At 39.3% G+C, this 26,094-nt stretch overlaps 1 protein-coding gene across 1 annotated transcript in view; it reads left to right on the top strand.

The window, feature by feature from the left end:
• The window catches only part of GABRR2 (gamma-aminobutyric acid type A receptor subunit rho2), a 67,299-nt gene extending 59,022 nt beyond the window's left edge, over positions 1–8,277 (top strand). Inside the window, exon 9 of the mRNA XM_043962393.1 lies at positions 7,623–8,277. Coding sequence (XP_043818328.1) covers positions 7,623–7,931 — 309 coding nt within the window. The 3' untranslated portion in view covers positions 7,932–8,277. The remainder of the gene's footprint in view (positions 1–7,622) is intronic.
• Positions 8,278–26,094: the final 17,817 nt, after the last annotated feature.

Genomic DNA, 26,094 nt, shown 5'->3' with positions numbered 1-26,094 from the left:
TATTTATTGGAATAGCATAGTAAGAAAAATAGCAATAAAACATTTCCCCATAAATCTGGGGTACATTGCCCCATAAATACTTATACTATCAGTGGAAATAGTAGACATATGTAGGGAATCCACATTGAGGGACACACAGGTAGATAATATGTATCACAAGGGCATATATATATGTGTGTGTGTGTATATATATATATATATATGTATATATATATATATATACATATGGAGAGGTATACATGTAAGGAACATGAATGCCTAGGCCAAACATGGAGGTACATACCCATAGGGAACATATTATGACCACAGTATATACATGGAAGGAAAACTTGAGCATATGTAAGATTATTGATGTCTTCTGGTGATGTCACTTTATTGCTCCCTAGCAAGCAGGCTTGCTACTAGTCTCTCATATAAGTATAATCTCTGCCAGATAAGTGGTCTCTGTTAGGAGTGGCTCTCTGCTGGTTTTGCCCCTGCTCAGCATTGGTTGCTGCCAGGTTTTGCCAGGTATAGCTCCCCTGGGCTTGAGAGTATGGAGCTTCTCTCTCCCTCCAGCTGGAGACCTTGAGTAGGAATCTATTTCTTTTGCCTAGCCCCTTTTCCTTAAAGCCCAGGGGCTTTTCCTCTTTTTGTTTTTGTTTTGTTTCGTTGCAGGGCAATGGGGGTTAAGTAACTTGCCCAGGTTCACACAGCTAGTAAGTGTCAAGTGTCTGAGATTGGATTTGAACTCAGGTCCTTCTGAATCCAGTGCTGGTGCTTTATCCAGTGTACCACCTAGCTGCCCCACCAGAGGCTTTTCCTGATGCAGTTCTTGTGGAAGAGGAAGAAACCCTAATACACACAGGCGTTGGACTAGGGGAAAAAAATCTAGCAAGTATTTTCCCCCATAGGGAAGTGTTTGTCTATTTCTCAGACTTGACTAGAATGGGAATTTCCAGAAGAGTCTTTGCCTCAGGTACCAAGCTCTTTGGAATACAGAGCAGCCCTAACAGGCCGGGACTTTCAGGTGTGAATCTATTTTTAAACTTTTTTTCCTGATCATGGGGGAATTGCTTCTCTGTCAGATACCTCTAACTTAGTGTCAGAAAATCTCTGTAACACGTTACTTAATTTCCACATTGTAAACTGTTCTCTGTCAGCATCCATTTTGAGAGTAGTCTTTCAGGAAACTTCTAGGCTTTTCTTGTTTCTTAGTTCCAAAATTCTTTTGCTCTCCCATGCAGATGAACAGCAGGGGAAAAGGCACTGGAACTAAGCCAAGCCTAGGGGCAAGATTATTGTCTCTCTCAAGTCCATATGTATGTATACCAGCAAAGTCTTTCTGAGTTTTGAACCCTTTCTACAGGTACAAAGAAGGGCTCTATATTGGGAAGTGGAAGTAGGAGTAAGGGAAAATGATTGATAGAAAAACAAAGGGCAACAATAAAATGTATTGAAAATGTCTAGACCATGGGCAAGTCACTTAACTCTGCCTCAGTTTCCTCATCTGTGAAAGGAGCTGGAGAAGGAAATGGCAAACCACTCCAGGCTCTTTGCCAAGAAAACCCCAAATGGGATCATGAAGAGTTAGATGTGACTGAAATGACAGAACAAGACATTCAATATGGCATAAGTCTAGCATATCCTCAAAGAGAGGTAACAGGGATAACGTTCCTGCTGCAAAAATAAACAGAAAGCACAAACCATAAAGCTATTTTTAGTCTTTCCAGGGGACCTGAAAAATTATAGCTGTCACATGGTGTTTACTTTAATTAAAGGTGGCTCCAAATTAAATAAAAATGAACAGATTGCTATAATTATTTTACATGAAAAACAGTGGGTGTATCTATAAAGTAATCACAACAGAATTAAATTACATTTTTAATTATTCAAAATGATTACCTCATCTTCCTGAAAACAAAAGAAAAGACAAAAGACAATTTAGACATTTGAAGCCATTTTTCCTTTATATTAATAAACATATACAATATGGACAAGATTAGTGAGAGTAAGGGCTAGCTATGTGGCACAGTGGATAGAATATCGGGCCTGGAGTCAGGAAGACATCATCCTGAATTCAAATCTGGCCTCAGACACTTACTAGCTGTATGAACTGTGGGCAAGTTGGATATGACTGAACAACAATAACAATAGTGAGAGCAAAGGGAAAGTTTGGCTGGATAAAGAATCAGAGACATGACCTTTTCCTCTTCGGGCAGTCCTTTTTATATTCCATAATACCTATTTCTTCTATTCAAAGAATCCCAAGTTTGAATCCTCGGTTCTGTCTATAGGACCAAGTTTTACGATTCACATCCAATCAGTTGCTAAATCTTGTTAATTCTACCTCCACAATGTATCTTGCTTCCATCTCCTCTTCATTTACATTGTCATTCTCCCCCTCCACCATCATCATGCCTGTACTATCACAATAAACTCCTCTTTGTTCCCCCTGTCTCCAGTCTCTCCCTTCTTCAGTCTGTCTTCCACAGAGCTGCCATATTGCTATTTGTAAAGTTTAGATAGGACTGTATCATTCCCTTTTTCAAGAAGCTCTGGCTTGCCTCTAAGATGAGACATACCTTCCTCTGTTTAGTTTTTAAAACCCTTCATAATCTTGCTCCAGTTTAGGGTTATTACACATTAGTTTCCTGTATGCATCCATGCTCCAGTTAAACTGGTGTTCTGGTTCTTCTTTGTAGGTGACATTCCACCTTCTATTTCTGTACATCCCTCATGTACTCTCAAAATCCCTAGTTTCTTTCAAATCTTAGCTGAAGTGCCACATCCTGTAGGAATCCTAACTGATTGTGATCTTCCTGCTTAATGCCTTCTCCCTAGGAATCCCTTTTGTTGTGTAGCCCAGGCTCTGGGCTGTTATCACAAACCCCAATTTACACTGGCTGTTTGGCTCCCCAGAGCTTGGTTAGTTACTTGTCTTCCCAGAGCACTAGGGGTATCCTTGAGGAACTGTGCATATTTTCTAGTAATAGAACTCATAAGCCCCCACTGTTGTGCTCCTATTATCAATTGATATCAATTAGCCAGCCAGACCTAATTGGCTTTTAGAAACAGACATTTACTAAGGCAACAAGAACAGTTGGTACAAAACATTCCCCCTAAAAGTTTGGGACACACTCTCCTACAAGTGAATACAGAGTTCATGGGAAAGTGAGCTCAAGCTTAGAGAACATTCCTTCTGAACGATGGCCAAGAGGTAACAAGGCTCATGGTGGCTGGAAATACTTTTCTTTCTTTGTAGAGTCCATATGAAGTTCCCCTGAGGAATGGAAAAGCTTTCAGCTGTGGTGTCCTTGTAGTGTCCTGAAGCTGCTTTACCTTCTATCTCCAGAATGTCCTCAGTTCCCAGTGTAGACCTTGCCACCAGCCACTACTGTTTGATGGACACTGCTAGGGTCTTCATAGGAAGTTCAAAATCTCCTGACTTTTTGGAGGTCACTAGATCTCTTAGGTTGAGGGGAGGGAGTAAACAAATGTTCTTCACCTCCTTCTCCCTCCCCCATCCCCACCTATTGTCTCTTGGAACTGTTTCCACCACTGAGTGGGCTTAACACTCAATGCCCTGAGTTCTCTATAGCGTAGAGCCAAATTAATCAAATTAATCAACTAATCCTAATGTACTTCCTATATAGTGCCATTTCATTTCATTCAATAACTTTTATTCCTTCCAAATTGATTAGGGATTTTTGGCATTTGGTTCAATGGCTTTGATTAATTGATTGATTCAATAGAAGTGTTCTTACCTGAGCAAGGTAGTTAGTTGCTTTAGGTGATGAAGTTGATCACTGATTCAGTTGAGTGCCTAACCTTAAGAATGTATTTTATAATTAGGGGCAGCTAAGCTAGGCAGTGGATAGAGTGCTGAGCCCGGAGTCAGGAAGACCTCAGTTAAAATCCAGTCTCAGATACTTACTCGACGGATGACCCTAGGCAAGTCACTTATCCCCTCTCTGCTTCTGTTTCCTCAATTGCAAAAACTGGGGATAAGAAGAGCACCCACTGGCCAAGGCTGTTTTGAGGATCAAATGAGATAACATTTGTAAAGCTCTTAGCACAATAAATGTTTTTCCCTTCTCCCACTTAGCTTTGTACCTGTAGTTATCACTGCTAAATGTAAGCTGAGGACAGGGCTTAGTGCCTTTCTTGTCTTTCTGTCCTCAGCTTAGGACTTTGCACATACTAGGCATTTAATAAATGTATCTTGAATGAGTGAATATAATCCCAGGCAAAACTATAAAGTGTCTATATTACGGTGGTGCTTTTGAAATATGGCTCTTTTAAGACAAAAGAAGATTAGTGATAATATTTTCTGCCACTGATCTGACTGTGGCTTCCTAATAAGTAAATGTCCGACCATGAGCATGTTAATTTGTGACTTTAAGAAATATAGAGGGGGCAGCTAGGTGGCGCAGTGGATAGAGGACCGGCCCTGGAGTCAGGAGGACCTAGGTTCAAATGTGACCTCAGATACATGACACTGGCTAGCTGTATGAACTTGGGCAAGTCCCTTTACCCCAATTGTCTCACCAAAAACAAACAAAAACCCCCAACCCCCCCCCCAAGAAATATAGAAAAGACTGGTCAAAATGAACTACATTAAATGTCAAAGCTATTGCAATTCACTGGAACTCAAGAATAGAACACATTTTGATTTCTTTTTTGCTCTTAACGGTATCTATAAATACACAAACCATAGCCATCAATCCTGTCATGTGTTTGCTTCTTCTCTTCCTACTGTATGGGATAGGGCAGAAATAGAATCATAAAAACCAGAGAAATAGAAAGCAGTGTTTTGGGAGTCAGGAGATTTGAGCTTTAAATCTCAAGATGCTCTGTGGATGATTAGCTGAGGGGCCCTGAGCAAGTCACTTGTTCTCTGGGGCTCAGTTTTCTTTGTACAATAAGGGAATTGGATTAGGTCAGCATTTCCCAAAGTGTCATCCACAGTCAAAATTATTTTCATAATAATACTAGGATGTTGTTAGCCCATTAAGATACTCTTCCCTTTTCCAACTATACATTTTTTGAAGCTAGATTTTCTTTTTTGAAATATTATCAACCAAAACAATCTATCACAACATATTGAATACAGAAACAGATATGAGAATCCAGCTGTCTTCTATCAAGCCAGACATTAAAAGAGTTTGCAAAAATATATAAAATGATGCTCCTCGTCTCACTAAATTTTCTTGTTTTGGAAAATATTGGTTTTTTTTTTAATAAAAACATGATATGTTAACATGGAATGATTTTATTGTTATTTTTAAATGGATTAATAAATATTTGACAATTTTATCAGTTTCTATTTCTAAAATGGCAAACAATGATAGATATAACCCATATAAATAAAAATTCTTTGGAATCCTTAATAACTTTTAAGAGTTTAAAGGAATCCTGAGGCCAAAAAGTTTGAGAATTGTTATATTAGGTGGTTGCTTAGGGCTATGCCAATTTTATATTCTGTAATTCTGTGATCTTGCGGGATCTGGATTTTATCCTGGCTCTGCTCTTGTGGGTAAGTAATTTTTCTTCCCTGGTCTTAGTTTCTTCCTTTCTAAAATGAAGGGATGAACCAGGTGACTCCTAAAGCCCTTTCTAGCTCTAAACCTATGATCCCATATTACTTTTGGATTGAAAACCAGAAATTCCTAAATATGTTGAATGATGTATAAAGTTCAGTTTTGTATATTTCATAAAATTGCAAACATACTCACTTAACTTTCTGTGCTCTAATAGATATGTGACACTCTTGCCTCATGCATTACCATGAATTTATGCTCAAGTTAGAAAGAACTGGACTTTAAAAATTGGTCATTTATCCATACCTTAGCCAATATCCAAGGAGTCAATAAACTGGACCTGGAAATAAACTGATGTAGAAAAGTACGTTGGGCTTTTTTTCCAGGATTTAAAAAAAGCAATCCTTGATTTCTAACTTAAAACTTAAAGGAAAAATATCCTTTTTTATTTTCATATTTCAGATTAAAAATTGGAAATGCATTAAAATCTTGGGTCTTTTTTTTCTTTTCCTTCCTTCCTTCCTTCCTTCCTTCCTTCCTTCCTTCCTTCCTTCCTTCCTTTCTTTTTTTCTTTCTTTCTTCCTTTGAGACTACACTTCTAAACTTCAAAATATGCTTTTCCCCCTGCAAAATATAAGGCAATAATTTCAGGCCAATTCTGGTTTTACATGAAATTATTAATCTCTCTTTGCCATATAATATTTCATGACATCCACTGGAAAATTTTAAAGCTTTGCAGAAATAGGAGTACATTGAATAATTTCATCATCTCTGTTTCCCAGATGGAGAAACCAGGGCACTGAAGGATTAAGGATTAAGGCCTGCAGGCACAGCATGAATCAGAGGTGGAGAGAGCCAAGAGTAAATCCTGATCTCCAGTTCAGTGTTTGATATATCTCACTGCCTAATCAGCCAAAAATGTCCCCTACTAGACTGTAAGCTTCAAGCAAGCAGGAATTATTCCTTGTACATCTTCGTGTGGGAAAGGCTGCTTGGGCTTAGTTCAATTCAATAAATGTTTATTAGATACTTAGACAGCTAGGTAGAGTACTGGATAGAGCAGCTGGACTCAAGGTTAAGAAGATCAGAGTTCAAATCCTGACTTGGAAACTTGCTAGCTCTGTGACCCTGGACAAGTCACTTAATCTCCTGAAGACTTCAGTTTCCTCAACTCTACAATGGAGATCATAAGAGCATCTATCTCCCAGGATGGATGTGAGGATCAAATGATTTAGCATGTGTAAATCCCTTTGCAAAGCTTAAAAGCACTATTTAAATGTTAATAACTGTTGTTGTTTGTCCTTCTTTTCCAAAGAGGACCATAACATCACGGGTGACCTCTTGACTTGTGTGTGAATTGGATTAAAGTGAGGCAGAGTTGTGTAAAGTCTTCATCCTCACTCTCTCTTCCTGAGTTATTGATTTGACTTTTATCCTGCTACTGTTATTAATGATTACTAGGTACAAGGCATTTTGCTCTACTTTGGTAATATACAAAGACAAAAATGAAGCCTTTTATGCCCTTATGGTGTTTACATTCTATGATTTGATGACTACACAGTACACATTGAAGGCTACTTTGAATGTGAATCTTTTGCAGGCCCCTACCCAGAGAATCTCCCTCCCCTCCTCCATAAGATTGACGGTCTCTTCTTTTTAGACAAACCTGTAAGGAGGAAATGATTAACATGATAACATTTGTAGGATGGACTGAATTTGTTCTATTTAACTCCAGGGAGCAGAGCTAAGCTTGATGTCAGGGAAAACTTCTTCACATTGAGAGCTGTTCCAGAACACAATGGGCCACTCCAAGGTCCATCACTTGATGGACACCTTAAGGTCAAAGGGCCAAAAGGCCCCAATCTAATCCAAGGTGTCTCTTCATGCAAAGGCTGGATGGTCACTTATTAGGTTATTTATTATAGAGGGGATTCCTGCTTAGGTATGGATTTGACCTCTTAGTTCTGAGTTTCTATGATTCTGTGAACTTAATGGAAGTTAGTGGGGTGCCATGTTAAAAGAAGGAAAGCATCATGCTCATTGGGTCTTTTTTAAAATGCCTAACGCCCACTATTTTCCCTTTGTGTTGGTTGTTCTTAGGTCCCATGCCTGTGTGGGATGCTTCATTCAAGAACCATTATGTTGGATGGAAATTATAGTGAATCAGAAGCCAACAGCCTCGCAGGCTACACAAGAAGCCACATAATGACCGATGAAGAAAGACAAGAGAAAATCGTGGTCCATTTGGCCCTGAGCGATGAATCCAACACATCTAGAAAGAAGGGACTGAAGGCCCATGTGGGGTTACGCCTCATTCAGAACACTCACATCATCGACAAATACTCCAGATTGATATTTCCGGCCTTCTACATATTTTTTAACTTAATATACTGGTCAGTCTTTTGCTAGATGTGGTGAGACAGCACCTGTGTGAAAGGTTAGGCGTGTTTACACACCTGTTACATTCACAGCAGGGTGGGATGAAAAGAACATTGAATTTGGAGTGGAGAACATCTGTTCCATTTGCCAGTGTGACTGTGGACAAGTCACTTAACTTCTCTGCATCTCAGATTCCTCCTTGGTAAAATGAGGAGGTTGGACCAGATTACCTGTAAGGTTCCTACCAGTTCTAGTTCTACATCTATGATCCTGTTATATGATGAAATTTTTCCTCCCCAGCTAGATGGTGCAGTGGATAGAACACTAAGTCTAGAGTCAAGAAGACAACAGTTCAAATCCCACCTCAGATACTTACTAGCAGTGTGACCTTGGGTGAGTCACTTAACATCTGTCTGCCTCAGTTTTCTCAACTGTGAAATGGGGATCATAGCACCTACCTCACAGGATTGTTGTGAGGATGAAATGAGATAATATTTGTAAAGTACTTTGCATAGTTCCTGGAATATAGTAGGTACTTAATAAATGTTCCCTTAACACTTCCCCCCACCCCCATATTTCAGAGAAAGAAGCCCTAAATACTTCTTTTCAGAGGCAACTTTGCACACACTGATGCTGAGACTTTTCAAAACCTTGTCAACAAGCCTTTACTTGTCATGGAACTTTAGCTAAGCCTTGGTCATTTAGCCTGGAGCTCTCCCATTTAGTAAAGAGGATGCTGATTTGAGAACTTTGAAGAAGACACATTTCTTTTTCTTCTTCATGATTCCAGAGTCTCTGAGACTTACTCCACATTTGTTGAGAGAGAGACTTTGGAAGCTCTAGGAGAAGCCAGCTCCTCAACATTTCCTGATTTCTAGCTTACTACCCTAGAAACTTTGGAGCATTTTCCCTTGGGTGAGATTGCGACCTCTCTCTTTTGTCTAGGAACAAAATATCTCAGCTCAGGGGGCAGCTAGGTGGCACAGTGGATAAAGCACCAGCCCTGGATTCAGGAGGACCTGAGTTCAAATCTGGCTCAGACACTTGGCACTTACTAGCTGTGTGACCCTGGGCAAGTCACTTAACCCTCATTGACCCCTCCTCCCCCCGCCAATATATCTCAGCTCAGACCCAAAGAGAGGCACTGATTGCACCAAAGGGGAAACTCTAGTGTCTCTAGGGAAACAAACTGGAAATCAAGTACATTTTGAGTAACCAACTTTCCCGACATATCTGCTGCTTCTTAAGTCTGTCTGTCTGTCTCTCCATATGTCTGGAATTAGTCCAGGAGAAAACCTGGAACCACATGTGTTCTCTTGAAGAGAAAAAAATGTCTTTCTTTTCCATAGCTCTCACTCTAACTTTGCCCTCACAAGGCATATAGTGTTGTAATAGCATTCTCTCCACCAATTAGCAGTGTCTCATGCAAAATGCCTAAGACTTGGTTCTAGCTAAGCAAAACTATGTTCCACTTTTTTTCCTTTCCTAGTGTTTTCAGTGTCACATCTTCCCTTCTGGCAAAGTCCAGCCCTCTCTGGACCTGTCTTCCATACCTGTCCTGGGCACTAGCTTAAAGAAACTTTCATTGATTGATATATTATGTCTAATGTTGTTCATCCTTCATTTTCGAAGAGGAGCAATGATATCACAGGTGATGTCTTGACTTGCATGTGAATTGGATTTATGTGAAAAATCAACTAATATCCTACAAGACCTTGCAAGTGGCTGAATTGAAAATTTCATTGATTCATCTGGGGAGATACGGAGAGAAAAATGAAGTGAAGAATAACTTCATGGAGGTTCTCTGGGTACAGAAATGGAGGAGATTAGAATTCAAAATAAAGTCTGAGGAAACCAAGGGGAAAGAACATACTAAATGCATGAACTCCAACCTGAAAGTGACTTGTTCTATAAGAGTCTGTTGGAAAAGGACCTGGTGATATTAAGGAATATTGTTGCCTCTTGAGAGATCCATAGGAGTCTTGCTTGTCCCTTGGAAGCCCTGCTCAGATTTCTCTAGGAATCATCATAGAGTCAAAACCCTAGGGTGATTCATGCCTTTGTCTCATGGCCTCACCTCAACATGCCAGCCAGGGCAAGGTTTTGGTTGAAGGAAGGGGCAGAGACTTTATTATGATTAGATGACAATTCTTTGGCCTCTGGAAAGAAGGTAGGATCAGCTTCCTTTTGATGTCTTCTCAATCTATGCTCTTTCTTACCCATGCCTAGCATTATATGGTTATGACAGACAGATAGTTCCCCACCCTACCACTCAGGGGTGTTTGGTTGTTCCTAATGAATCTCTGATTGGTGAAATTTCAATGAATTCTGGGAACTGTGGGAAGGGAGAAGGACCTTCTCTTATAGGACACCATTCAAGCAACTGTTCATGGGTAAGGCCAGCCCTGGAAAGGACAATGGGAGTGGGAGGCCACAAACAACCTCCTCCTTCTCCTTTTTCAGGTCCACCACTCACCCCCTTCCTCGGCTATGAGTTGGGAAGACTTTGCATCTCTCTGTATTTCAATAGCTTCTTAGTAGCTTTGAGACCCAGGGTGCTTCATTATAATCTTCAGTAGTTTATGAAATCACACAAGAGCTGGGAGAGTGCTGTCACTATCCAATAAGTTCACTAGGCACTTGCCTAAGGACTCTCAAGGCCTAAGGATCTCCAAGATTAAGTAAGGGGAAGTCCTTTGACTTCATCACAAATAATTTTCCTTTTATTGGTTCTAGGGAGCAGGGGAAACAGACTGGCCACTTGGTGAGTGAATTCTTTGGCCATGGCAACCCATGAAAAAGGAAAATACAAAATGATACTGAGTTATGTGTGCCTACCTTCCACTTCTATAGCATGGTAGAAAAGGAATGCAGAAAGAACTATCTATAAACTTTAACTTAAATATTGGTGTTCTTAATGTGAGATTTTGTCAATGACCAATCAGCAGACAATACTAAAGGAACTGGATCATATCAACTAGAGGAAGCTTGCTACAAATAATAATGAGGCAAGAAATTACTGGTTATTGATGTATGATTCATTACCAAATCAGCTGTTCATGTACTTATGCCATTACCTATGAAAAAGATCAAAATTAACATCAAATTGGAAGAAAACATAAAAATGAGAAGATATGGATGCAATTAAAATGGTTCAATGATGAATCTATTTAAAATTATAATTGACACCCCAAATCAGTGAATGAACATGACTGCAGACGTGTCCATTGATTAGCACTATTTCCTAGGGAAGTAATTGATATAAAACAATTACTACAATGATGAGAATAAAAGAACTTCAACATTACCTCAGCCAGCAAACAATCTTCTTGTCAAATGAAGAGATGTGGCAGCCAAGGGCAACATTATCTTATAATATAAACTCATTTGCAAAAGTTTACAGGAGAAGACTATGAGGTATATCTCTTCACAAAATGGAGAAATTGTGTAAGGAAAAACCAGTTTACAGAAAAGTTTAGCATGAGAAGTAATTAGTCTAGGTCATTCCAAAAGCATTTTAAGTGAAATGAAGGGAAAAATATTTATTTATTACCTACAAAATGGGCACTCTGCTAAGAGATTGGGATACAAATGCAAAAAAAAAAAGAGAAACAGTATGTGCCCTCAGAGATTGTATAGTTTAAGAGAGGGAGATGACAACAACATATAAGGGGGTGGTGGCCAGGGGAAGGAATTTTTGTCTGGGGTTGGGTGGTGGATCATAAACATTATGAGTTGAGCAATTGACATGCCCATTCTAGAAGCAATGGTACTATTGATTTGGTTGTAGAACGAGATGTTGAAAGCAGAGGAGAGGCGGGGCGGGGTGGGGGATCATATTTGTACTGGCAGACAGATAATAAAAAGGATTGGGAGGATGACTATATAGAATATGACAATGAAGTATGCTCTAGGGTTAGCTTCATGGAGAGGTCTAAGTAAATTGGACCTCATCAAAGGCATGTTTGATGAAAATATGAGAAGGGAACAGGCACGCTTTTGCAAATGATATATAGCAGATCACTTTATAGTCATACAATTGGCTAAAAATACATAGAATACAACATTCTACTATGCTTGTTTATGGCTCTGAAAAAACATTTGACTTCATCGAATTAAAAGGCTCTCCTCCACCAAAATAGAAAAGATTTCTTGGTATATACAACATTGGAGCTAACTCTCTTTGTTCAATAACCCTCTTTTAAATATCAAGCAATGCCTAAAATTGACACTGTGCTTGCCAAAGGTAGAGAGAGACCTGACATCCAGGGCAGAGTCCAAACAGAAGGGAGATCTCTTCCATATGGAAACATCCTCCATGGGATATGCCTTGTTGGAGGAGACTGTGCTGATTACAGTAAACTCTAAAACATTGCAGAGGCTCTTAAATGAGATATATCATTGCTCAAGAATTTGGCCTAACTATCCAGGCTGGGGGAAATGATGTATAAAGAATGCCTCTTGTCCTTACTGTGAGGTGCCCTATGGGCTAGTCCATCAATACATATGCCACAGGCAGACATTGTGGATGGAGAATGGAACAGGGAGGGGTGGGGATGAGAGTGGGCTGGATTGATTTGGGGAAATTTTACCATGTTTTTAATGACCCTCCCCAAACTGAGGTCCTTGTGGGGGGATCCCCCTCCCCAGGGTGCTTACATTCTACATAGGGTAACAGGATCATTAGATTAATTTACACATAGGCTGAATTATAGAAGAACATCCATTGAAGATTCTGTATCATTGATTGAATTCTTTTTTTTTTTTTTTTTTTTTTAGTGAGGCAATTGGGGTTAAGTGACTTGCCCAAGGTCACACAGCTAATAAGTGTGTGTTAAGTGTCTGAGGCCGGATTTGAACTCAGGTACTCCTGACTCCAGGGCTGGTGCTCTATCCACTGCGCCACCTAGCTGTCCCCCCATTGCTTGAATTCTTAAGGAGGATTAAAGTTGGACACAAACTTTGATAGGCCCTAGTGATATGGAAATGTTTGGTATAGGTCTGGCAACAGTTCATATGCTTGTTATCCAAGGATAAGCCTAGCTAAGTGCAGAGATTGCCTAAATCATAAAGGAGTTGCAATCTGCATTGTAGAAAAGAGTTGAAGATCATAGGATCATAGCTTTACACTTGGAAAGAACCCTGGAACCATCTGGCTAACTCATTTTACCAACAAGTAAACTGAGGCCCAGAGAAGTTAAGTGACTTGTCCAAGGTAACAGTGGCAGATGCAGAACTAGATTCCAGGTCCTCTGACTTCAAATCCTGTGCTCTTTTCCACTACGGTAGGTTTCCTCCTTCAAATATGGTCCACTTAACCAGCCCCATCTATGTAGTTGGGCTTTGCATATGACACATCATCTCTCATGGTGTTTCAGGATGAAATGGGAATCCTTTTCCTTACTTTGATGATCAGAAATTACATTAGGAAGAGAAGAAAAGAAGCCACCAGTTCTTGATTTGGACTCTGCTTTCAGATATTGTCTTGTGCCTTGGGGCTGGCCTGAGATGTGCACTTAGATCATTTAGGACACAGTCCTTGATGTGAAATGATATTTAGGCATTCAGAGTATCTAAGAGAATTAGATTTTTGCAAAGAGCAGTGATAATTCATATGCCCCTCTGAATAATACCATTCCCTTAAAGAATACGTGTTGAACCCATAGGCCTTCAAGTGTTTGGATTTTTTCCTCCCTTTCTTGTTCATTTTCACTGAAAAAGAAATAATACCTTAGCTTGGGGCATTTCCTGGAGATTAGTTGCTGGTTGGTAAACAGCTGATTCCCTTAGTCCTCACTAATCCCAAAGAAATGCTACATGTGTTAGTCATCTCTGTTTAAAATTGCAGGTAAATTGAAGGCTTCATGTCCTAAATTCATCCAAGAGATAGTGCTCTGAATAGTTCTGATTAAGAGCTAAATCCCACAGCCAGGTGGGCCCTCAGTCCCTGCCTATGCTTTTCCTGACAGAGCTGAGTAGAGAGCTTCTTTAGGCTCTTGACCTGGAATATATAAACACATCCCATTAGCAGATTGGGATAAAACACTGAATGCTGGTATTATGGAAAAAGCTCTGACCGGCTCTGCAGACCTTCAGATGTCCTGTTAGGGCCTAAAGTCCTTTATCATGAAATGGCATTTGTGACAACCAGTGAGAGCACCAGGTTTGGGATTATTTCAAAAGAGAATTTTAGGAAGGGAGGTAGAGGGGGAGGGATAAAGGAGGATGGAGAAAAAGAAAAAAGAAAGAAGGAAGGGAAGAAGGAAGAGGAGAGAGATAAAGACAGAGACGAAAACAGAGAGGGGAAAGGAAGGAAAGTTGAATGGGAAAAAAAGAAAGCCAGAGGGTGAGCCTCAAACAGAGCAAATACCTGTTCATCCTGAGTTGTCAGGGAACAATTTGTTCTGGTTAATTTCATATTCCAGTTAAGTCACGGTATATATTTTATACAAATCACCACATTTCAAAGAATTCAACACTAAAATTTGATTCAATTTAATATTTCTTTGATGATTCAGAAGACACTTCACGATCTTATAGTATCTCTCGGTCATCATTAAGAACGTTAATCATCATTGTACAGTATACTACAGAAATGATTCTCGTTATCTAAATGGTCTCAGTTACAGGGATTCTATACAAACTGCTGGTTCTGGTTCTTTGGTTTCTGGAGTTCACTGTATTACACTAAGTGAAAGCTAGTTAATCTGTAAAATGAGTTAGCAAGTTAGGGGAGTCGGAGTAAAAAATAACAATAAAAAGACTTGGTGGATTACTTTATTTCTGTGACTCCTGGTCACTTTACCCTTGCTTTTCATGGGGTCCAGAGATAACAAAATGATGACCCATTGATGCTCTAAGGGGTAAAATGGCATCTTACCTAGTGATGCTATTTCATGCTAACACTGTATTTCATATCTGGTACCCCTACAGTTTCTAGGATCTTGTTATTCTTTAAATACTGTGATTTCCTCCTACCAACCCCACAGCATTGATCAGTGTTTTTATTAGAATATTACTATTTTAAGCTTGGAGAAAGAAAAACCTAGGGCAATATTAACTTACCCAAGATCTACCTGGATTATGACATTACTTGTCACAAACTTGACTAGCCACTGGATAAAAATCTGCTGGGAAATGTATCAGGTTGGTTCTATTTCAAAGACTTTCTCTTTGTTTTCATCAATAAATATCTTATTTTTTAAAAAAAATTCAACCATGAGGCACATGACATACTACTGTCAGACTATCATATAAAAATATTTGGTCATGTTACTTCTTTGCTCAAAAATCTGTCTAATGAATAAAATTTAAATTCTTTTGCATGATATTCAAGGTTCTTCCCAATTTTGCAACATGCTGACATTCCAGCCTTATCTCATATCACTCCCATCTACTAATGCTATGGTTCGACAAGTCACTTCATTTCCCTGTGCCTCAGTTTCCTCATCTATAAAATGAGGGGGTTAGACTAGATAGTCTCTGAAGTCCCTTCTAGTTTGTACAACTATGATCCATGAGCATGTCTCTCTGTGCCTTTGTTTATTTGGTTCCTAGAATATCTCCCTTCCCCTCTCCCCAAATAAATTCTTACTCATCCTCTAAAGACCAGTTTAAATGTCAACTCCTCTGCAATGCCTTCCTTGACCTCCTTAAGCAGTAATGACCTGTTCCTCTTAGACCTCACATAGCACTTTGTACACTGATAATGTACTTATCATCTATTATGTAGTATTATAGTTACTGTGTATTTGTCATATTGGTTTATTAAATTACGAGAGGGCAGGGCCTTGAGTAAACTTTGTATCTACTGCCTAGTACGGTGCTCTGCACACTCTGTGTACAGTCACTGTTTGCTGAATTACTTGAATGGAATTCAAAAGAACGGTAAAAACTGTAATTATCCAATTCTGTGAGGCTTTAGAAAAAGTAATAAAAGCAAGTCATGTCCTGGTTACAGGATCATATCAATCAATACTATAGAATAGGAAGTCCCCAATCCTAAAGAGAGAGGTCCCAAATCTCTAGCACCCTAAATGGGACAGTCATGGTTGAAACCTTTTCATATGAAAAAAATAATAAAGGTCCTTCAAAGTGGTGGTTAGTTGGAGATGTTTGGCAGATGGAAACTAGCCACTCTTTCTCTCTCTCACTCTTGGGGAGTATCCTTTTCTAGCTCCTCTGCAAGCAACATATGGGCACAACTTTCCCCTTAGAAAATTCCCTTGCTCTCTAACCTGGTGTTGGGGAAGAGAAATGTATTTAAGGCTTCTTCCTTGGTGGGGGCATCATCTGTCTTCACTTACATCTTCCCACCAAAATGCTGATACATCATTCTGTCTAAGTATATCATGGAGTAAGTTTACCTTTGTCTGATATCATTAATATATTTCATTATAATAATAGGGAGCTACAATAATATGTATCAATAAAATTTCTTTTGTTTAACTCAAGAGCCCAGCTGGGGAAAATCCTCAGCAATTAGAGAGATAATGTTCTTCTTTCTATGTCCTTGGGTAACCATGGTCCCTTAAGTGCATTTAATCTCCCCAAGAACACACACACACAACACAACTATATCTTAGATAAATTGCTTTCTTTTGAGAACTCAGGACTAGTGAAGAAACTAAACAGAGTCTTGCAGCTATGAGGAATGGGAGATAGGCTCAGGGAGAGAGGCAGAGCAAATAAGGGCTGGGAGGGGATGAAAAGAGGTAGATGTTTCACAAGTTTTGTCCTGGGCTTCACCACCCTTTTGCAATGACTTTAGGTGGGCTTGTATCCTTCAGAGTGTTTGTCTAGAATCTCAACTGATTAGAAGCATTGGGAGCAGAAACAGCGGGGACACTGAGCACCTCTCCAAGGTGCTAATATAGCAAATCTTATATTCTCTTCCAGTTGCTTAATTCCCCCCTTGATTTTCTAAAGGTTTTAGTTTTCCTGTCACCTACAGGGTCAGAAGAAAGTCAACTTACTGGTCACAATCTCTTGGGACCAGGGGCCTGTTTAGGAGAATTCCTTTATATTAAAATCGGGGCCCTCAAAGTCATCACGAGGTCCTAGGAATGGTTCCCATTGGTAGTACATTCAACCAGGTATTTCCATCTGCAACCTTGGATTTTTTTTTTTTTAGTGAGGCAATTGGGGTTAAGTGACTTGCCCAGGGTCACCAGCTAGTAAGTGTTAAGTGTCTGAGGCCAGATTTGAACTCAGGTCCTCCTGACTCCAGGGCCGGTGCTCTATCCACTGCGCCATCTAGCTGCCCTACAACCTTGGATTTTTTAGGGGAAGCTAAGAGAGTAGGAGAAGTTATAAGATGGATAGAAAGAGGAACTGTAGGTCAGGGAGGACAGAGAGGGAAAATAATGTTTTGTATCACCCTCAGAAATAGAAGCAGAAAAAAGAAAAAAATGATGGACTTTCCTTCATGCTCCCTGACCTGCAATTATGTAAACATCATTTCAGTCTGACCTGAAATTGGCAAGGAAACCTCTTAAAAAGTTGGCTTGTGCTTGCTATATGTGGTGGGGATTAATGGTTTCTTAGGCAGTTTCCTTTTTATCTTCTTCGTATGTTAAAATATTTCTGTTTCCTGGTGTCTGTCAAATTCAGAATATTAAGAAAATATTTTAGTATATTTTATTTCATTAGATAGTTTCCCATTACATTAAAAGATTTAACATTCTTTTAAAAAATTTTGAGTTCCAAATTCTCTTCCTACCTACCACCCCTTGAGAAGGCAAATAACATATTTGTTATACACGGGAGGTCTTACAAAAAATTTCCATATTAGACATATGGAAAAAGAAAACACACAGACAAAAGCAAGAAAAATAAAGAAAGTGAGAAGAGTATGCTTCAATCTGAACATCAGTTCTCTCTCTAGAGGTGGATAGCATTTTTGGTCAGGGGTACTTGGGGATTGTCTTGGATCCTTGTCTCAATCAGCTAAATCTTTCACAGTTGATTATCATTACAATGTTGCTGTAACTATATATAATGTTCTCCTATTTCTGTTTACTTCACTTTGCATCAGTTCATATAACTTTCCAGGTTTTTCTGAAACCATCCTGCTTGTTATTTCTTATAGCACAATAGTATTCCATCTCAATTATATACCACATGGGGCAGCTAGGTGGTGCAGTGAATAAAGAACCAGCCCTGGATTCAGGAGGACCTGAGTTCAAATCTGACTTCAGACACTTGACACTTACTAGCTGCGTGACCCTGGCCAAGTCACTTAACCCTCATTGCCCCGAAAAAACCCAAAACAAAACAAAAAACCCCCAAAACTCAATTATATACCATAACTTGTTCAGCCATTCCCCAATTGCTAAGCATCCTCTAAATTTCCAATTAAGAAAATATGTTTACATTTAGTTTGTGAACCTGAAACCAACCTGTTTTTAGAAATATGGACTAAGGAATGCCCATCAGTTGAGGAATGGCTAAACAAACTGTGGTATATGATGGTAATGGAATATTATTATGCTATAAGAAATGACAAGCAGGATGCCTTCAGAAAGGCCTGGAAAAACATGTATGAAATGATGTATTGTGAAGTGAGCAGAACCAAGAGAACATTTTACAAAGAGACAGCAATATTGTTTGATGAAGAACCGTGAATGACTTGACTATTCTCAACAATACAACAATCCAAAACAGTCCCAAAGGACTATTGATGAAACATACTATCTACATCCAAAGAAAGAACTGATATTGATGGAACAGACTGAAGCATGCTATTTTTCACTTTCTTTAATTTTTTTCTTTTAATCAAGTTTGCTTGTACAAAATGACTAATATGGTAATGTTTTACATGCTCTTACCTGTATAACCCATATCTGATTGCTTGCTGCCTCAGGGAGGGGACAAGGGAGGGAGAGAAAGAGGGATAAAAATTGGAACACAAAACTATAAATAAAAATGTTTATTATTTTAAAAAAAGAAATATGGACTAAAAAAAGAACATAAATGGGGAAGAATAGTTGTCAGCCTGAGTTAGAAAAGGGAACAAAATTTTATACTTAGGAAGACTTACTGAGGAAAATGAAAAAAAATTGAGATTAAAAGGGTAGTTTGAAATGAGTTTATCAAAGTATTTTGTGATTTGTGATTATAGTTGTCAGAGCTACAAGGGTTAGTTGAGATCATCTAGCCCAATACATTGAATGATGTTGGATAGTGGAGTTCAAGATTGGCTGGGTAGGGTAGCCAGAGAAGTGAGAACTCCCAAAGTACACCTGAGTCCTTAATGTCAAGAGAGAGTATCTAACACAAGGGTTACAATAAAAGCTCTTAGTTCCTTTCCAGGTCTAAAGCCTATGATCCTTATGACTTTAGCAGGGATTAGCAGGAATGGGATAGCAGGGGGGAGGGGGGGGGAGGAAGATATGGAATCCAGAAGGAAGGAATTAAAGGGCTACCAATAGGGGAGGAGAGACTTCTACTAAAGATAAACTTCAAAGACAAACTTTATGTGCTTTGTCCACTTTGGCAAGTCCAGAAGGACTCTTTCCTCAACCATGCTGAGTACTCTAACAGCCTCACAGGTTGTTCACAGAGAAAGCAATATGTTGAAGTGCATTTAGGGTTTAATCCTGGCTTTGCTTCTTACTGTGTGACTTTAGGTAAGTCACTTAACTTTTCTGGGTCTTAGTTTCCTCATATGAAAAAATAAGAGGGCTTGACTAGATGACTTTTGAGGACATTTCCAACCTCACTGGGTTGTTGTGAGAAAAGAATTTTGTAAACCTTAAAATCACTTTATGAATGTAAATTGACATTTTATGTTAATTAATTTATAACTAATATGAGCAACAGGTATAACTGACTGATATAATGATAATAATAGCTAGCATTTATATAGTACTTTAAGATTTGTGAAGGGTCTTACAAATATTATCTTATTTTTGCCTTACAATAACCCTGGGAGTTAGGTGCTTTATCATTCCCATTTTCAGATGAAGAAACTGAGGAAGACAGAGCCTAAATGACTTGCCCAGGGTCACACAGCTAGTGTCAAATGTCTGAGGCTGGATTTGAACTTAGGTCCTCCTGAATCCAGGGCTGGTGCTTTATCTACTGTGCCACATAGCAGCCCCCTTCAGATAAGTTTTTAAAGATGAGTTTAAAGATAATTGAGGTAGAAGATAGGGAAATAGGGGAGGGAAGGTAGAGAATAGAGTGAAACCAGACCTCAGGAGCTTACCTCTGGAACTCATCTTGAGCCACTATTTTAAGTAATTATTCTTGCTGATCAGCTTCAGTCCTGCTGAAGGATTTTAAGTGCTATAAGCACCCTTTAAATTTAAATATCCTGGGGGCGGCTAGGTGGCGCAGTGGATAAAGCACCGGCCCTGGATTCAGGAGTTCCTGAGTTCAAATCCGGCCTCAGACACTTGACACTTACTAGCTGTGTGACCGTGGGCAAGTCACTTAACCCCCACTGCCCCACAAAAAAAAAAAAAAAATTTAAATATCCTGGAGCAAAGCCCTAGTCACCCTCCCTTAGGTATAGTTCTACTTCAGCTCAAGATCTGCCTTTGAATCCCGACGTGATAATTGTCCCATCTTAGACATTCCTTGGTCCAAGACCCAACAGCTATCCCAGGAGGTTCTGGCAGCCAGAACAAATCCTGATGGCATGGGGCTAAAAGTACTTTTCTCTACTGCCAGGTGTTCTATTTCCAAGTGCTTATCCTGTGTCTCTTCTTGTTCTCAGCTGTCAACCAGCTAATCCTGGAACCTTGGAAGCTGGTAACTCAGATATTAACTGATGACTCAGAAAGTCCCAGGATCATAGATTTAGAACTAGAAGTGACCTCAGAGGTTACCTAATATGTTTTCATTTTACAGATGAGAATAATAAGGCCCCCAGGAAGCCTAAATTCCTTGCTTAAGGTCCCACAGACAATCTCATCAGAGGTGAGATTTGAACCCAGTTTTTCTGACTATAGAAATAATTATTTTTTCTGCTCTGCCACATTGCCAACCAGTATGTGTGTGTGTGTGTCTCCCATGGATATTTGTTCTAATTCCTTTACTAGCTAAGGAAAAGCTCATAGTGCTGAAAGTTATGTTAAATTTCAGAAAGGTCCTGAAAGTATACAGCTAAATTTCATCTACTTAGTAATTCAAGATCCTCCTGCTATTATGTGATTATGCCTCTAGTAATAATTATTATGTGACTTGTTCACTTAGAAAGGAGGCACCACCTTTTTTTTTTCTGTTGAATTGTGGATCATGAACTCTTCAGAGAAATAATGCTGGCAAACTCAAGAAAGTGTGTGTGTGTGTGTGTGTGTGTGTGTGTGTGTGTGTGTGAATATCAATAGAATGAGGTTCTCATGGTTTGTCTCATTTCCAATTCACCTCACATGGGGATGAATGCCCAAGATCACACTGAACCTATAGAATGGCAAATAATGCTCATTACAGCTCATTTTTACAAAAAGTACTTCCCACCTGTGGTAGAAACAAAGCTTTAACACCAGAAGGAGCCTCAGAAGTCACGGAGTCCAACCTCTTCATTTTGCAGATGAGAAATATGAGGCTTAGAGAAGTTTAATGGCTTGCTCATGGTCACTCAGATGGTAGCCAGCTAGGTGGTGTGGTGGATAGAGTGCTGGGACTGGAGTTAGGAGGACCTGTGTTCAAATCTGACTGACCTCAGACATTTACTAGCTGGGTGACCTTGAGCAAGTCACTTAACTGCTATTTGCCTCAGTTTCCTAAACTGTAAAATGGAGATCATGATAGCACCTACCTCCCAGGGCTGTTCTAAGGATCAAATACAATAACTCTTGTTAAGTGCTTAGCATAGTATCTGATACATAGTAGGTGCTATGTAAAATGCTTGCTATCATCATCATCATTAATTGTCAGAAGCAGGGTTTGATCCCTGATCTTTCTGGGTCCAATAGAGCTACTATGATCATCCCTTTTACATGATCTCAGAAAGGTTAAATGGATTGCTCTCAGTCATATCACTAGATTGTGAGTTAGGACTTAAAGCCAGGTCTTCTGAATCTAAGTCCAATGGTTGTTTGGTTTTTTTTGGTTATGCCATACTGTCTTTCCCACCGAAGGGACATTTCTTTTTAAATTGTTTTAAAATTTTTCAAGTGACAACTATTAAAAAATTCATCTGTCTTCCCTTTCCATTAAGCAAAGTAAAACAAAAATCCCTTACTACATACAAATTCCCACATTAACCACATCTAAAAATGTATGTCTCTTTGTGCATTTTAAGTTCATCTCTTTGTCAAGAGGTGAGTGACATTTTTCACCTTCATTCTTCTGGATTTGTTTCATCGTTGCTTTAATCAGAGTTCTAAAATCTTTCAAAGTCATTTTTCTCTATAATGTTATCATTGTATAAATTGTTCTAGTTCTGCTCCCTTCACTCTGCATCAGTTCATAATGGTCTTCTGATATTGGAAGGGACATTCTTTTAAATACTGACATACAGAGAGAAGTGTCAAGAATTACTAGAACAAGTTTGGAGTCATCAGTATCCATGCATTAGGGAGAGAGTTTGTTTGTTTTGTTGTTTGTCCTTTATTATCAAAGAGGATCATGACAGATGTCATGACTTGTACTGAATTGGATTTAAGTGAGGCAGTGCTGTCTGTGCAAGGTCACCAACCTCATTCTTCCAGAGCCATCTGGGTCAAGTGTTAAGATATACATCAGGACAACTGGAGATGGCCCTGGATGTTTAAGGCAATTGGGGTTAATTGATTTGCCCAGGGTCACACAGCTGGTAAGTGTCTGTCTGAGGTAAGATTTGAACTCAGGTCCTCATGACTCTGGGGCCAGTGCTTTATCCCCTGCACCAGGAAAAGAGTTAGAATCATAGTGAAGGAAGGAAGGAAGAAAGGAAGGAAGGAAGGAAGGAAGGAAGGAAGGAAGGAAGGAAGGAAGGAAGGAAGGAAGGAAGGAAGGAAGGAAGGAAGGAAGGAAGGAAGGAAGGAAGGAAGGAGGGAGGGAGGGAGGGAAGGAAGGAAAGAAGGAAGGAAGGAATGGAGGAAAGGAAGGAAGAAAGTGCTTATTAAGGGTTTACTATCTTCCAAGCAAGATGCTAATCCCTGGGAATACAAATACAAAAGTGAGACAGTCCCTGCCCTGAAGGAGTTTATATTCTAAAAGTGAGATACTGAGTGATGACCAAGGAAGGAAGTCTGGAATATTAATGGATTGTGAATGGAGGCAGAGGGCAACCCTTCCAGGAGGAATGGTTGCACTATTTTCATTATTGATTCCCTCTTGAACAGAAAACAGAAATGGGGTGGGTTGGCATCAGCATAGATGCCTGAGGAGGCCCTGGTTTCTTGTGGTTGGAAAGGTGGATCCTATTGTTTTTATTGAGGAGGAGGAAGCAAGAATTGCCAAGAAAATAAATCTGAGCAGCCAGGAAAATAATATAAATGATGACTACAATAATCCAACGGAAAGTCAATAATCAATACATATTTTGAAGTGCCTATTGTGTGCCAGGCACTGTGGAAAGATCAATAATATGAAAATGTAATTATAGTGACTGAATGTGGCCCCCCAAAATATGAAAAATTGATCCTTTGAAAAAAAAAGATAAAGATAAAAGGGCACAGCTATGTGGCGCAGTGGATAAAACACTGGCTCTGGATTCAGGAGGACCTGAGTTCAAATTGGCCTCAGATACTTGACACTTACTAGTTGTGTGACCCTAGGCAAGTCACTTAACCCTCATTGGCCCTGCAAAAAAAAAGAAAGAAAGAAAGAAAAGAAAAGAAAAAAAAGAAAGAAGGAAAAAGAGAAATTGATCCTTTCTCCTTTTGTTAAAGAGGTATGGTATTGTGGGTACAGGATGTTGTGCATGTTCTCAGACATTGGCAATGCTTGGTTGGTTTTGCTGAATTAAAAAAAATTAAATCTTTGCACAAGTAATGACTTTCTGGTTGGGGGAGGGGCATTTAAAACGATTATGATATTCAAATGAAAGGCTTCAATAAAACCTTAAAAATTAAGTTATTAAGTTTTAAAAGAATTATAAAACTAGTTGCTCTAACTACAGTAGGTAAGACAGAAAATAGGTTGGGCACAATCACACTTCCTTTACAACTAATAATGGACACAAATGCTCTCTATAGCTGCTAACCACTATTTTGCTACAGGCCAGTCCAGTTTGACTGGTTTTTTTTTGTTTGTTTGTTTGTTTTTGGTGAGGCAATTGGGGTTAAGTGACTTGCTCAGGGTCACACAGCTAAAAGTATTAAGTGTCTGAGGTCGGATTTGAACTTAGGTCCTCCTGAATCCAGGGCCAGTGCTCTATCCACTGTGCCACCTAGCTGCCCCTAGTTTGACTTGTTTGTTACCAATAACTTCTGTTCTGCTCTTGGAGGAGGGGTCCCTTAAGTGCTTGGGGCAGCTAGGTGGTCATGATATCATCCTCTTTGAGAACGAAGTACAAGCAACTACAACAACCCTAAAGTGCTCATAAGTGGAAAGAATAAGAAGTCTTTGAACCTCACATAAAACATTTGCACCACTTGGAATACATTTATAATGTACAACTGTGTACATGTCTTCTCTTCTTACTAGACATGACTATAAACTCCATGAAGGAAGGGACTGTGTTTTACCTAGATTTTTTACTTCTTCCTCTGTTTAGAACAGTGTCCTACACACAGAAGATACTTCATAAATGCATATTGACTTGAATTGTTAAGTAGGAAATTGTGATTCTATTAATTTCTGAGAAAAGGGGCTTAAAGTGAGAAAAGGTCTGATGAGTTGTCATTTTCACAGGCTGTTTTTAGAAATCCAAATCTCAGAAGTTCTGAATCAGCTGAATTCTTTGCTCCCAAACTGAGCAGGTGGATGGGAGTAGCAGCTGCTAAATCCTCTGGTGCCAAATTCTCTGGTAGTAAACATTTCACAAGTTCTTCTTTCCTCTCCCTTCCTTCCCTCCTCCACATTCTTCAGAAGGGGCAGTCCCCAGGAGCACAGCCGCAGACTTAAAACTAACAGCCAGGTACTTAGTCTGCCAGTTTTCCTAGTCAGCACAACACTGGGTGCCAGGACTTTCTTCAAAGTTCCAGGCCATAGTCACTGGAGAGGGGCAAAATTCCTAACCCAAATGAAAGATAGGACTTCCCTCTCCTTCAAGGGAGAGGATGATCATTCATTCAACACTCCTCAGGAGGGTTTTAAGACTGAAAAGATACCAGAGAAGGAGCAAAGCCTTTCAACATCCAGCTTCCTCTGGGTCAAACAATTTCCCAGGGTAGTTAGGCATCTTCCTGGTGGTCTTTGGACTAACTTGCCCTTTTAGGGAGTGGGAAGGGGGCACAACACAGTTGTGAGGGCGTTGAAGGAACAATATGCAATATATCTAAAAGAGGGAAAGGAAAACAAAGGTATGGGAAAAAACCTCAGGCTGTATTAATACTGAAAAAAGTGACTGAGAAAATAAAATAATGCCTACTGTTCCATCTATTCTATTCAAAATCTTTATGATCTATTTATACATAAATTGAGGGAATCCTTGAAGAAGGAATTAGGAGGGAACAAACAGGCTTTCCCAAGAGATCTTTAACAATAGACCACCTCTTACCATTTTACAATTAACAGAAAGATATAGAGAATATTAAATCCCACTATGCTTGCTGTGTGCTAATTGCCCCACAAAATTGATTGCTATCTTATAGGTTCATTTACAAAAAGATGTCTCCCATTCAGATAAAATATCAAAATCATTTAAGATTCTTTGAAAGATATTTTTTGTTGTTGTTCATCCTCCATTTTTAATTAAAAGTTTTGAGTTTCAAATCCTATCCCTCCCTTCTTCCTTACATCTCCTCCCCCCTCCCTGAGGTGGAAACAGTAAGATATAGGTTAAACAAGTACAATTATGTAAAACATTTCCAAATTAGTCATTTTGTATAAGAAGACTCCAATAAAAGAAAAACAAAAGAAAGTGAAAAGTAGCATGCTTCAGTCTGTGTTCAATCAATACCAGCTCTTTCTTTGGAGGTGGATAGTATGCATCATCATTAGTCCTTGGGGATTGTCTTGGATCATTGCATTGCTGAGAAGCTAAGTCATTCACAGTTCTTCATTAAACAATATTGCTGTTACTTTGTACAAGATTCTTTGAAAGATATAATAATAGAAATAACCCTGATCAATGACCATCCTACGGAAATAT

Source organism: Dromiciops gliroides, chromosome 4, assembly GCF_019393635.1.
Source record: "Dromiciops gliroides isolate mDroGli1 chromosome 4, mDroGli1.pri, whole genome shotgun sequence".
Taxonomy (NCBI): domain Eukaryota; kingdom Metazoa; phylum Chordata; class Mammalia; order Microbiotheria; family Microbiotheriidae; genus Dromiciops; species Dromiciops gliroides.
The sequence above is the reverse complement of the archived record's forward strand: the minus strand, read 5'-3'. Positions and strand labels throughout refer to the sequence as shown.